This window comes from Paramormyrops kingsleyae, chromosome 8 (assembly GCF_048594095.1).
Source record: "Paramormyrops kingsleyae isolate MSU_618 chromosome 8, PKINGS_0.4, whole genome shotgun sequence".
In the NCBI taxonomy this organism is placed as follows: Eukaryota; Metazoa; Chordata; class Actinopteri; order Osteoglossiformes; family Mormyridae; genus Paramormyrops; species Paramormyrops kingsleyae.
This window is the reverse complement of record NC_132804.1, coordinates 16,742,443-16,755,898: the sequence shown is the minus strand read 5'-3', so window position 1 is coordinate 16,755,898 and position 13,456 is coordinate 16,742,443. Positions and strand designations below refer to the sequence as shown.

Sequence of the window (13,456 nt, the reverse complement as noted above, 5' to 3'; positions counted from 1 at the left end):
AACGTGTGTGTCTCATCAGAATCCCTAATAATAAATTCTGTGTATTCTTAGAAAAAAACTCTTTTAAATACATGCTTCACCATGAGAAATCTCTGTTCAATAAATGGACTGGAATTTCAGGCAGGTTCGGCTAATTTCACTATAGGGGAACTACGATATTGTGCCAGGATACCGCGGTGGGAGATATTACGACTTAAGCGAAATAAACAGTATTAAAGGCGAAATCCTTAAGACGGCCTCATTTGAGCCACACGCTCCGCTGCGCTTTGCGCACGCGCAACCTGTGAATGGGCCGTCTGTGTGACGTTAGCGAGGAGAGCGACTCCTAGCAACGGGCTGCTAACTGCGAGCGCTGACGGGAGGCGGAAGGTCGGACAACGAGACGTGAAGTTTGCAGATGGGCATTTCGTTAGCCTGCGGTCGTGTGTCTTGAGACTTAAGCAAACGAGCTGCCACGTTGTTGTATGTCAACATTTCAGGTGACGTTTTGAAAGGGAAGCTTGGCCTTTCATCCACGGCTAGCTGGTGAGCTGCGATGATGGTTTCCCCCACAGACCCTTGGCAGGTTGCTTCGGGGAACTCCGCGTTGCGACGGTGTTAAGATCCGGGTGAGTGGTCGGGGACACGCGTCGTAACCCGTCGAGCCGCGCTTTTTGGTGATCGGGAATACTCTCGGACCTTTAACCGGAGGTCCTGGCGCCACCGGTTGCGCAACGGAAGAACTTTTAAGACGGATGAGAAGTTACGAGGGGGCCGGTGATCCAAAGTGACAATTCAGATCCGATCCGCTATTTCAACATTAAGCATCGACAAGCGTTCCTGTGCGTGGTTGCCAACTTTGGTCAGCTGGCTGGCGTAAGATTTTCAATTCAGGACAAGTCTGCATGTATGTAAGGGTTTTATTAATTTGTAAATAGATTTGCCAACTACCCCAACGCTTTCGATGTAGGTAATTTTAGGTTTATAATGGAATAGTATAGATTTGCCGTAAACACTGGTTGTAAGTCGCTCTGGAAAAGAGCGTCTGCTAAATAATGTACATTTCTTTCGTGAGTGCAAGAGTATGAAAGCTGAGTGTCACGCCAGATGCATGAGAGCTGGCAACCCTGCCTATCGTATGACCAAGAGCAATGGGACAAGGGCTGGAGTTAGTACCAAGTAACTGCCTTGTATTGCTTTATAATAACTAGAAAATAGTGCAATAAAAGCATAACGCAGCGTAACGATTGGTAGAGCCCATCACCTCCCCCGTACGCCTTTACTACGCGTACTGAGGAACGCTCATTTACATCCTGCCTTCCAGGCCAAGAGCACATGGAAAAGGGGTGAGAGTCATCCAGCGCCGGGATGAAGGTCGTCAGTGCAAGGTGCGCCTTCTATGCTGGATTTGTGATAGGAGCCTGCATGCTGTACGGGTTCCTGCACCAGTGGAGGTTGGACAGTGCAGCCCTGTCTTCCAGGATCCTGGAAGAACAAGCAAATGTAGTGGGGTTGCTGGAAAGCAAAGCCAAGAAATCGAAGGAGAAATTCCCCACATCTGTCAGCAGAAGTCTGCTACACTTGGCAGGTACTTAAAGAGACAAGTTTCTCTTGATAAAGGTTCCAGGCACAGTGCTTTGAGAAAGGTGCCTCATGTTTGCAAAATATTTTCACTTTTAAATTTCAAATATAATAGCTGATACTTAGTTGTGTTGATCATAATTCCCAGAAGTGGTCTGTAATTCTCTCTTACATGATGAACCACCGGTGATTGTGTCTGTGATTGAAAGGTTGTTGGTTCAAATCCTGTGACTGGTAGAACAATGCCAATAAAGCATTGGTATTATTTTGTACGCATTTCTTTATTCACCAGACTATTGGTCACCGTGTCTTTGCCTACCCCTGCCTTGTTCCTCGCTTAGGGGAAGACCGCCTCGTTGCGGACGAGCTCTACAACAAGGTCCGCATTCTCTGCTGGGTGATGACCGGCCCAAAAAACCTGGAGACGAAGGCACGTCACCTCAAGGCCACCTGGACGCGACACTGCAACGTGGCGGTGTTCATGAGCTCGGAGGACAACCCGGACTTCCCTGCCGTGGGCCTTGGCACCAAGGAAGGCCGCGACCAGCTCTACTGGAAGACCATCCGTGCCTTTCACTACGTGCAGGAGAAGCACAGCCAGGACGCCGACTGGTTCCTCAAAGCCGACGACGACACTTTTGTCGTGGTGGAGAACCTGCGCTGGCTGCTGGCGAATCACACGCCTGAGGAGCCTGTTTATTTCGGCAAGCGCTTCAAGCCGTTCGTCAAGCAGGGCTACATGAGCGGCGGCGCTGGCTACGTGCTCAGCAAGGAGGCGCTGCGGCGCTTCACAGAGGGCTTTCGCACCCAGGTGTGCAGCCACACCTCCTCGATAGAGGACCTGGCTCTGGGGCAGTGCATGGAGAAGATGGGAGTCCGGGCCGGAGACTCCCGGGACACTCTGAAGCGCGAGACCTTCCACCCGTTTGTCCCTGAGCAGCATCTCACCTCCAAGTTCTCAAAGACCTTCTGGTACTGGAATTACTGCTATTACCCCGTTGTTCAGGTGAGTTTGAGTGCATTTCCTCTTTATGATCATTAGCTTCTATCTCATTCTGCTCTAGGTAACTTCCTTCGTTTCTCTTAGCCCCGTCGCTAAAGCGTAGCACGTCATTTATTCATACCTTCTCACCTGCTCCTTGATCTCCCTTCCATCCCAGGGTCCCCAGTGTTGCTCTGACCTCGCGATCTCCTTCCACTATGTCAACCCGAATACGATGTACATGCTAGAGTACTATACCTACCACCTGCGTGCCTACGGTTACAAGTACCGCTACCAATCAGCCATGCCGAGCACCTTAAGCGGGACCCTGAACGGGAGCATGAGAGAGAGCCACAGACACGGCAGCATGGTCCCAGAGAAAGATGGATCGCCCTCCAATCAGGCCGCAGGACAAGCATGAGTGGTGGCCGGCTCTGTACCTGTGGGGCAGGGTCCTAAGGGTGGGACTGCGACCCCCGGATGCCTGCAAGGTGACCCTCACGCAGCGGCTTTAAGCGCTGGGCTCCATAGCCAAGTGGCCTTAAAGTTTCCACCATTCTTCTTTTAAAAAAAAAGATATTTTTTTGCCCATCAACATTAATCTATTTTACTATGGATGGATTCATCTGAAAGGGGAAACCATATTTTTAAAATCTTAAGGAATTTTTATACAGTTTTCAAAATCTCTTAATTTGGTATATATCTGGGGGGTAATCAAATATTTTATTAAAAGAATGAGCTTTATTGACTATTGATTCTTGTGCCTTTTATTGCAGTTTCAGATTAAAATGCCAAGGAGTATTGATTTTTATAAGCGGAAATGAATGGCTGTACAGTGGTATGTTGAAGTATCCTGTTTGATGATTAAACGTGACATTAAGGGGTGTGGGGTTCTGCTTCACATGGTCTGTTTTTTGTGGATTCTATATTTAGTGGAACCAGCTAAACCTTCTATTGTGTTGTATCCTATTTATATAAAAGGCATTTACAAGCCTGTTGTCAGCCATCTGAGTGAGACATTGGGCAGGGAAGCTCTTGGTTGGTAAAAATAAACACTGCCTGACTTATATTTCCTCTTGCATTACTTGTTAGAAATAAGGATGAACATTGCATGTTTATCAGTGCAAATGATGACGGGTTGATATTTATTATGATGGCTTCTGACAGTGATATTTAGTGAGATATTCATGTGAATGCAGAATTTATCACCAGTGCTCAATGTCAGCATTAAAAACAATTTTAGTGATTTGAAAACATTTAAATTCAAGTGATGCACATGAATATAATTATACTCCATTTTCAACACATCACTGTTGACTTCTGAAGTAAAATGTGAAACTGTTTTTTTTTTTTTTGGGCCAGGAAGTCATTCCAGTAAAATGGTCTTTCACATTTTATTAGTTCCAATAGATTTAAAAAAAAAAAAAACCTTGAATTTCTTTAATGCTCAAAGGAATTTTTAACTTGAACATATCTCTATGCATAAAGAGCACTTGATCAGAAATAACAGGGAGCTGAAGGTGTCTGGCCCACGTCATGAGTCACTGGGTCTCCTGGTTGTCGTAACTATAAACCTGAAAGGGAGGTTAAACAGGATTAGCTGAAACTATTTGTGGAACTAGGTAGTTAGGTGCTGTGATGTGACATTGGGAAGGGTGTAGATGTGTCGTCAGAAATATGAGCTGAGGCATATCAGCCAGTGATCACTGACATGTCTTCTGAATCACATCCATTTTAACATACCTCAGTGTATACACATATATAATGTTGCCTACTGAAATCTGCTGTACTGTGTACACCAGTGCTCCAGTCTCCGATGGTCCGCGTTAAAGCTCATTCCACATATCTGAAAAGCGGTCTAGCAGGAATGGCTGCTCCACTGAGGCCCGAATTACTCACCTTAGTTTTCTCCTGTTGAAGAAGTGCTGTTTTGGATACTGTTCCTTCCTCCAGGAATGCCGGTCACCTGTAGGAGAGCACAGATTACCCTGCCCTCCGTGACAGCTAGGAGACTCATGGGGCAAAGTCCTTACTGAGATAACCAAGGATCGGCTAAACTCTGCCAAACACTGAAGATGGGAAGCTCAGGTAACCAGCAGAGGTGGAGATTTCAGGTACAAATCCAGACCAAGATTTTGTTTCAACCAACCAGTTGAGTACTCTGTGACTGTGACTCTTTATACTCAGCTGGTTGGTTGAAACAAAATCTTAGTCTGGATTTGTACTCTCTGGACCTGAAATCTCCACCTCTGGTAACCAGTGTAGGAAAAGCCCTCTAATGGAGTAGTAATGATGTGAAACAGAAGCTCTGATATTGACTAACGGTCTTAGTAATTCCCTGGTTTAACCAGCAGCTGATCTATTGATAACTGATGGATGAAACCAGGTAGGAGTTGACAACACATTAATCCCACCCACTGTATCTTTATGATCCTGGATTCTCCCACCAAGGCTCAATCTGGTACAGTAAGATATCTAGGGCCACACTCATTTTCAGCAGAGATTCTTCGCACACTTACTGGTTTCGGAGCTCCTACGACCCATGAGCCTCATAAATGCATCATCCATATTTCCTGAAAGAAGAAGGCAGTGCATTTCAGTAACTTATCAACATACTCAAAATATCTTCAGTTATTGGTATTAAACCGGGATAATCGGCAACACAGCAATACTAGCTGGGGTGCACGTGTAGTCCTTGTTTGGCTCTTGGCCAGACCAAGGGCCATGGCTAGTGTCTTCCCTTGGAAGACAAAACCCCACAATATCCACACCCCCTGGTGGTAGGAGGTTGTAACAGTCTGTCAAGCTCTCGTCCACACTGCTGTCACTGCAGTCTTATTGCAGTTTATTTTGACAGCATACTCGCGACTAATCCAGCCTGCTTTAATTTTGCCTTTGGCATGTCTTCATTAACAGGCTCATTATCAGAGTCTGTACTCAGAAATCATGGTTAGTGGGTTGGGCACATATGACTCTGGTTCTGAATACCAGTGAAAAAGAATAGATTTGACCGGGCATTTGCAGTGTCAGTCTTGAGAGGGTGTTTTGTGACAATATGCAATAAATAAATATGCCATTTAAATAAATGTAATTTAAATGATTATTCATAAAGCTTGTGTAATACACTTTCCCGTCTTAGGACAGGAACAATGACTTAGGAACAATATGTTCTATCTGTAATGGCCTTTTTCCTAAATCAGGGGTTACCATGGTTACCAAACCATTAAGACAGGATCTGCAAGTTAGGAAATTTCTGTAATACGACCGCAAGACGGAACAAACAAAACGTAGGATATAAAGGATAATTAAACTGACTAGGCAAGAACGATCTGTTGTGACATAGTTTGCAGTGTACCCAATCAGATGTTAGGGTTTGTTTTGAGCCCGCCCACTGAGTTTGATGAGTGACTTTGACAGAAAATTTTAATGGTTGTTGGTATAATTTGAATTATTTAAATAATCATTTAAATGACAATGCAAATTATAATTGAAATAATATTTATTTACTGAATATTGTCACAAAACACCCTCCATAGTGTACACCCTATTATTCGTTTTTACTCATTTTCCACTCTGCGTGCCCTGCGGGGTGTTAATGTTAATGAATTAATGCAACATGCAGAGGGTCTTACCGCTACTCCTTCTGCCCATAAGACCCACGAAGGTGTCATAATCGACATCATTGTATCTCTTCAAATAGTCCTGGGGGTGGCTGTTAAGTCTCAGCCTGTCCTGAAAACAGAGATGGGACAAGATGGAAGTTTGCCAGTGCTTTTCCAATGGAGAAGCACTATGGTGGTGCTTGACCAATAAGTAAGCAGTGAAAATAGTAATTTTCACTACACCCACTTTCTCCCAGTGAGATACACCACATATCATCTGAAAAGTGCAGCTCCATTTTTAATGTCCACTAGAGGTCGCTTTAACCTAATGAGAATGAATTCAGACGTGATATTCTATTACAATGCATAACGCTTTACCAGAATCAGAAGAAGCGCTTTAGAAGCGGTTTAAATACTCTTACAGCTCTTACATTAGTTTCAGCTGAATTATTTTAGGCATTTTATTAGTGTTTTTCGTGCAGGGTAACCCAAGTATTTTTCTATAAATATTTTGAAACATTTTCTGTATGAACTATAGTTGACCTAAAAAAGCACTACTACGTCACCTCCCATGCCTTTCTTAATGACTTGATTATCATCAAGAACAAAATACCACATATTAGATTTTTTAGGGGAATGAAGTACAATTTTGTTTGTCCAGGACCTCGGGATTTGGCTTTCTAATTTTCATTTACGCTAGTTACCATAGAGCAAGAATTTAATTAGAGCGATCTTTTTTGTAAACAAAGAAAACGCGGGTCAGTTCAAAGGCACCAAGCGAGATTCAGCCCAGCACTGGCTCCGCGTTGGTGGAAACGAGACATTAGAGGAGCAGGGTGGTGCGAGCGAATTCACTGTAGAATTTATCTCATTTAATAAACACATTTAATAAAGTTTACTAGCCCAAATACACATGGTTTCAGATCCATCCATCCATCCATAAATCTTACAGTGGCCCTAATTCACTACAGGTTCGCGTTTTTGTGTGAATCAGTCACCTACTTTAAAAATCGGAAATATTCACTTTCATGCTTCGAGATAACTAACAGTTAGAGAAGCAATGTCAGAAACAGCAGACGTCGATTAAATCAGCAGCCTTGTTTTGGGCGGTGTGTAGGGTGACCACCTAATCCATGTCAGGAGGGACACTATGAGCTACAACAGGATTTGCAAACCACCATTTCATACATTTCAATTAAAAGGAGCAGGATTTCACTTAAGCACTGGGTTCTTGCCGTGTGCTGATTGGTCAGTCTCCTATAATCATGCATATGTGTCAGTAATGTTAATGCGAAACAGCTGGATGAGTCTTTCAATCTAGGAACTAACCAAACATTTTAGCAGAGCACAGAACCCTTTCAGCTTTAAAGTAGTTCGTAAAAGCTGAAGTAGCTCATAGTGTCCCTCCTGACATGGATTAGGTGGTCACCCTAGCGGTGTGGGATTAGTGGTGACAAAAGATTATTTTCAGCAGAAGGGTGGGGAGGTGGTACTCGAAAAGTTAAAGTGTTGACTCGCATAGGCCTACTTTCATAATATTTTGGGAACGAAAAAAACCGTATTTGCACTACATTTATGCATTTGGGAAAATGTTGTCCACGGTCTACAACGGACATCAGTTAGAGCTTACGGAGGGGGCACCCAGGGGGCCATTGGCTCCGCCACTGTACGGAAGAAGATCGCTCTCCATCCCCTACCTCCACAGACGATATTTGCGGTTCTTGGTCTTCATAACTAGACTGACACGACTGGATGGAAACCTTGAGGAAAAGAATCGCCAGAAGCAGACAACCTTTCATCTTTTGTGCCTGGACCTGAACTCTCTGTAACAGACATGAAGCACAAGGATAAAATAATGGCCAAATGGGAATTTATGAGAACAATATTCAAACGAAGTCCAAAAAAACACATTATTCCCATTAGATATAGTTGTAGTTGATCTTCTGTTAATGCTTTAAATAAATTCCTTGTAATATATCCATATTTAAATTAATTTGGTCTTCCTATAATAGGTCATTAAGGTAATTTGAAGAAGTTTCTCATTATTATGGAATAAAGGAGAGATTAACTTGTACCTTCTTCGCTGTTAAATGCTATGCATCATACCCACTATCAGTTATAGATAAAAGAAAATTGTGTGAAAATGGATGGATGGATGAACGGAAACAGTTACATTTCACTGCATGTGGACGGGTGATGCAGCCTCATCTTACCCCCATAAAACCCATAAACGCTCCTATGTCATAAACCAAACACAACCCGCGTCACAGATAACCACCGAGCCAAAAACTGACATCTCTGATACAAATTTCACATTTTCTAGACCACCCAACACTACAGCACCGTATTTTCCGTTTGGAAAAATCCGTTGCAGTGCCTGCCATTATCAATTCTTTATTATGTGTTAACTTTCAAATTCAGTAGCCTAAATCGCGGCTTCAACTGTGCCAAATCACGCCTCCATCAAAGACAGTACCGCGCAATCGTCTGAAATGAAATCTTAGATATATAAACCAAGACTCACTATATTTCTATATATTTCCCCTAATAAAAATGATGTTCTGCCTAATATCTGCAACACAGTCTATAGGCGAGTGGAGTGATGCGCGTCGTGCTGAACGTACTGAGAGAGGCTGCGCAAACTTCTACACATTCCTGGCAGGTAAGGAGGATTTGGTAAAAAAAGACACTTTGTGTGTGTGAGAGGTAAGCTGGTACTAAGAATATGAAAATATGAACATGAAAATGTGCCGTTTTCCCGGAAATTTTCACATTAAATTAATTTACTAAAGAATAATCATAATTTAATAATCTTGTGAAACTTCACAAACTGAAAAACTGCAATGTTTAAAAAGTTACACGACCGACCACTGCGCTATTATGATAAGAGAAATAAAAGTAATAATTTCTTACCTGTTGATATTTCTATAGAGATCTGTGCGCGCTTCCGGCGAAAGGTGAGCGCGTTCCGCGGGCTCGACGGCAGTGGGGCGCTTTATATAGGCGGGGCCTCGGGTGTCCGCACAGAGCAGCGCAGCGCAGGATCGTAGGTGTGGTTTTGGGGCTCGGATCGCTGCAGTTTTTTAATTATTATTTGCATTGCTGTCGCCCCTAAAATGTGATCTAAATATCGTCTAGATTTTTTTTTTTTTTACAGCAAGACTAGTCTATTTTACTTATTTCTGTTAGGCCCATACCTCATTAAGAGTCGTGACGTCAAAATCTCCGGAGGTTGCTCGTCCTAGACCTCTAATATTAAGTTTTCTAGAAAGAAACGGTAACGTTCTGCGTCTCTCAAATGCAGGTTAAAGACTCATTACTTGGTTCTTAGTTTACCAATGTAGGCTATGTGAAAGCATCCATCCATCCATCTTTTATACCCAATTATCCAGTAGTGAATTTTGATGAACTTGGAGCCCATTCCTTCCTGAAATGGATACCTTCCATCACAGGGCACACACACAATCTCACGTTATATGAAAATTAAAAATGCTGCTTGAGCACATGATGTTTTGGGGCCACTGAAGTCAAACTGTGCAAAACAGATACAACGAGAGTGACAAGTGAAACCAGACAACACAGAGGAGAGCCATAGAACAAGGGGGGAACATTTAAAACAAATTTTTATTTATACATATCTTGTATGGAATGAGCCCATAGCCCAAATGCCAAGATTGAAATACAGTAACAAACTGTTTTAATAAAGTTCAGGCGCACTCAGCATGTCATTTATGTTAATTGCCCCCTTAACCTAATTTTGAAAACAAGTGTAATTGAACAAAGCTTTGCAGCCCTGCTAGGGAAATCGCAGAACCAAGACTCAGTTAAGCACAGATCTGAACGGAAGCTCAGGGGTCTTTTCCTAATGCAGGTATTTCTCTGTCTTAGCAGGTCTGTTCAGCATAGTTTTACGCTGACGATCCCTTAACATGCATGCAAACCCTTCCACCTGAAAAAGTCTCGCACCGCCAGAACACTTAGCAACCTGGCTTCACCAAAGTATCTGCGGATAATTTAAATAAAAAAACAATTTATGATGTCACATTTGATTTAGATCCACTTCTCAGCAGATATAGTCCATTTCATTAGGTTTGAATAAATCTGTCCCTGTCAACTCAGACTAGTTACTGTTCATGGCTATTCTGTGTATGACTCTTGCTTATAGTGCCTGATTACAATTCTCCAAAAGACTCTGAGTATTACTTTGTGATTTGGATTCTGGAAATAAACTCCGCTACTTCACCTACACCCATGTGGCTCCCTCAAACGCTACAATACCGGCATGTAATAATAACGGCAACTCTCTATAGTCACTTAGGTTAATAACACAAGTGGGCTTCTGAAAGCATTCAAGACAAAGAAAACAGAATGGAAGGAAACTCATTCTGCAGATAACTACTGGAATAGAAGAATGTCAGGAACTATTTCCAGACTTCCTATTGTCTTCCCTTAGGCCATACAATCACTGCCAATTCCACATGTGACATCATGCTACCCCCCCCCCCCCCCCCACCCCCCCACCCAAGAACAAGGAAGATCTCCAGTTGAGCAGTTGAGATTGATTGGTAAATGAACCTTTTTTTCTGTGTGGCCCAATGATTGATCCCTATCTATCTCACAAGCACCTTGCATATTACTATTTCTATCTACGGAACTGCGTTAATTTCATAATGGAATTTCTATGCATGTTTTTATGGACTTTTCCCTCTTCAGATACTGAAGAATAATTATTTCAAATTAACCTGATTTGCAAGTAGGATTTTGCCCCAAATAATATATGTAGTTCTCAGTAATAAAACGAAGATGCAGGTTTTGTTTCCTGTAATTATTGATTAATCATTGATCATTATTGATTGTTGGAGGTTTGGTGCATATCCCTGTGAGTGCTATTGGCACCAAGGGTACAGGGGACTGGCTGATGATAATCAGGAGCGTGTGCTGGGTGTTGATATTGGGTACAGAATACTGATGATTCACTGACCTATAAATCCTCCTCACCACAGTTTTTAATTGCAACTGGGTGGTGCATTTTTGGATTGACAGCCAATGCTTTGGCTAGCGATGGAAAAAGCTTTGTTTAAATCGGTTTGAATGTTGCTTTAATATTGTTATGTCATATTCTTGCTTAGCAGAATGGCTGCTAATTACTACTTCAGCTCTGGGATTTACATCTGAGCCCAACGTCAGGAAGCATGGATGAAGGTGGCCCGCTTTAAATCTAGCTGTCATTTAGACCCCAGGGTGGACTTTGCCTCAGTCGTATTCAATTCAGCTCAATTCATCTTTATATTCACAGTTGCCCCAAGGTACCTAACAAGACTGCGTGGCAATGCATGATTACTACATAGACGTTAAAAGGGGCATGACACAGGAAAAAGACGAAAGAAAAATTTCAGAAGGCAATGGGGAGGAGCTAAAAAGAGAGGGGCTAAAGGGGGTAAAGGTCAGCTGGCTGCCCCCCCACCCCCCCGGCATTGTCATTATTACAGTATCAAAAAAGAATGTTCACGCTATTATAAATGAAAGGTAAAAACTCTGTATTACAGTCTAATTTTTACAAGGCTTTGAAACCTTGTATGATCCCATCAAGACCCTGAAACAGAAAATAGGAAATCAAAGGTTCAGCTCCTCGATCTGTGCTGCTCCTTAGATGCACAATTAAGGGCCAACTGTGACAGCTTCTGGGGAAACCTGGCACTGAGGTGCAGCTACTCTTCCAGTGGCTCGCTCAGCTGGGCTCTGCGGAGAGCATAATGGGCTCCCACTGTGCGGTTTGCAAAGCAACAAATTAGCACCTCAGTCTAGTTTCCCACACACTGTAATCAGTGCAGATTAAAGCCAACAAGGGCCAATGTCTGTTATCGCTCAGTGTGGGCATTATACTCTATTCCTGTATCGTTACATTTGTCATCTGCCACACAAATACACGTACACACACACACACACACACACATACAAATACACACACACACAAATACACACACACACACACAAATACACACACACACACACACACGCACACACAAATACACACCAATACACACACACACACACACACACACAAATACATGCACATACAAATACACACACGCACACACACACACACAGAGGTTTGTAATTATATGTTTGTGGGGACTCTCCATTCATTTCTATGGGGAAAACTCTAATCCCAACATAATGACCTTAACCCCCACTCGGCCCTAACCTTAACCATAAGTAACCAAATTCAAGACTTTTAGCATTTTTACCTTTCTGATTGCAGTCACAAATCTTTGTGAGGACCTGAAAAATGGTCCCCATAACATCAAAATAATAGGTTTTTATGACATTGTGGGGGACATTTGGTGAATAAGGAGAACATGCAAATTTCACAAATGAGAGGCTCAGTCCCTGGTCCAGAGGTGTGAGACATGGTTGGTCTCATAAAAGACAAAGCAAAGGATGCCCACGTCCCCCCTCCCCTTCTGCTCTTATAAGGCATATATCCTTATTGATATTTTCACTGCAATTTATCTGTCTCCACACTATATCAATATAACAGTATATATATCAATATGCACAACGTATAAGTTAATCTATGTTTACCTTCAGAATAATGATGCACGTTTAGCAAACCGGATTTCTGAACTATCCAACATCCAAGTGTTCATCAGCCAAGGGCAGCATAACTAGATAGCAGAATAAGAGGACAAAATGGTCTTTTTGGACCTGATTAGCTGATGACAGCTTCGCCCTTATTGACTATTTTCCCTGAAACTGCTTGTGACATGTGCAATGAAGCTCTCCAGTGTAATTTCGTACCTACTGCACGCGCACAAATATCACTTCAGACACCTTTAAAAGTGTCCCGGCCGGATGTGGTCTGCTTCATATAATGAGAATATGAAAGAGCATAATAATCATTCACGTATAGATAAATCAGCTTCGGAAATAAGAATCTGGGGAATGGACATTCTGCATATTACGATGCGTCAGATCTCAGAATCGCTTCAGAAATTGAAGAGAGTATGATTGGGCCTTAATGAAAACAAATGGAAATAAATGTGCAGAGATGTGGACAGAGTGGGTATGGGGAAGGGAGGAGCTCGCAGGAGCTTGGGGCGTGTGGGCAGAGGATGTTCCGGCATCGGAGGACAGCGCCGCGACCTTGGAGCACCGTGAAGGAGGCTGCAGATGAACAGGATGCTGTCCTTGGTCTTTCATCGTGTCTGTGTTTTTATTTCAGAGAGCGCTGAAAGATCCTTTAGAAACTCCAATGGACTAGAATGGCCATCAAAGCCATCTTCGGTGTCTGTCACGTAACCTGGAATGA

The 13,456-nt window shown here is 42.8% G+C and overlaps 2 protein-coding genes across 8 annotated transcripts; one reads left to right on the top strand and one right to left on the bottom strand.

The window, feature by feature from the left end:
* Positions 1-75: 75 nt before the first annotated feature.
* On the top strand, positions 76-3,611 carry c1galt1lb (core 1 synthase, glycoprotein-N-acetylgalactosamine 3-beta-galactosyltransferase 1, like b). Of its 6 annotated transcripts, none has more exons than XM_023833547.2 (5): positions 76-608; positions 1,304-1,367; positions 1,461-1,567; positions 1,902-2,566; positions 2,721-3,611. In XM_023833547.2, exons 2-5 carry the CDS (start codon positions 1,348-1,350, stop codon positions 2,961-2,963), a joined length of 1,035 nt encoding a protein of 344 aa, XP_023689315.1. In that variant the 5' UTR covers positions 76-608; positions 1,304-1,347; the 3' UTR covers positions 2,964-3,611. The 6 variants fall into 6 exon arrangements, with proteins under 6 accessions (XP_023689315.1, XP_023689293.1, XP_072571427.1 ...); XM_072715326.1 differs by lacking the exon at positions 76-608 and adding an exon at positions 616-855; XM_023833556.2 differs by lacking the exon at positions 76-608 and adding an exon at positions 616-886.
* A 308-nt stretch (positions 3,612-3,919) lies between these two features.
* tac3b (tachykinin precursor 3b) lies at positions 3,920-9,161 on the bottom strand. 2 transcript variants are annotated; one of them, XM_072715327.1, is made up of 6 exons: positions 9,058-9,161; positions 7,842-7,967; positions 6,175-6,274; positions 5,062-5,115; positions 4,442-4,508; positions 3,920-4,116 (listed from the first exon to the last, which is right to left on the bottom strand). In XM_072715327.1, the coding sequence occupies exons 2-6, from the start codon at positions 7,941-7,943 to the stop codon at positions 4,077-4,079; spliced, it is 363 nt and encodes a 120-aa protein (XP_072571428.1). In that variant the 5' UTR covers positions 7,944-7,967; positions 9,058-9,161; the 3' UTR covers positions 3,920-4,076. The 2 variants fall into 2 exon arrangements, with proteins under 2 accessions (XP_072571428.1, XP_072571429.1); XM_072715328.1 differs by lacking the exon at positions 9,058-9,161 and adding an exon at positions 8,220-8,559.
* Between the last annotated feature and the right edge of the window lie 4,295 nt (positions 9,162-13,456).

Excerpts from the sequence above, each read along its gene's own strand:
- tac3b (XM_072715327.1), bottom strand. The coding sequence starts at position 7,943 with ATGAAAGGTTGTCTGCTTCTGGCGATTCTTTTCCTCAAGGTTTCCATC. Across the intron at positions 6,275-7,841 it reads CGCAAATATCGTCTGTGGAG|GACAGGCTGAGACTTAACAG; the intron begins GTAGGGGATGGA and ends CTCTGTTTTCAG. Across the intron at positions 4,117-4,441 it reads TTCAACAGGAGAAAACTAAG|GTTTATAGTTACGACAACCA; the intron begins GTGAGTAATTCG and ends CCTCCCTTTCAG.
- c1galt1lb (XM_023833525.2), top strand. The coding sequence starts at position 1,348 with ATGAAGGTCGTCAGTGCAAGGTGCGCCTTCTATGCTGGATTTGTGATA. Across the intron at positions 1,568-1,901 it reads AAGTCTGCTACACTTGGCAG|GGGAAGACCGCCTCGTTGCG; the intron begins GTACTTAAAGAG and ends TTCCTCGCTTAG. Across the intron at positions 2,567-2,720 it reads GCTATTACCCCGTTGTTCAG|GGTCCCCAGTGTTGCTCTGA; the intron begins GTGAGTTTGAGT and ends CTTCCATCCCAG.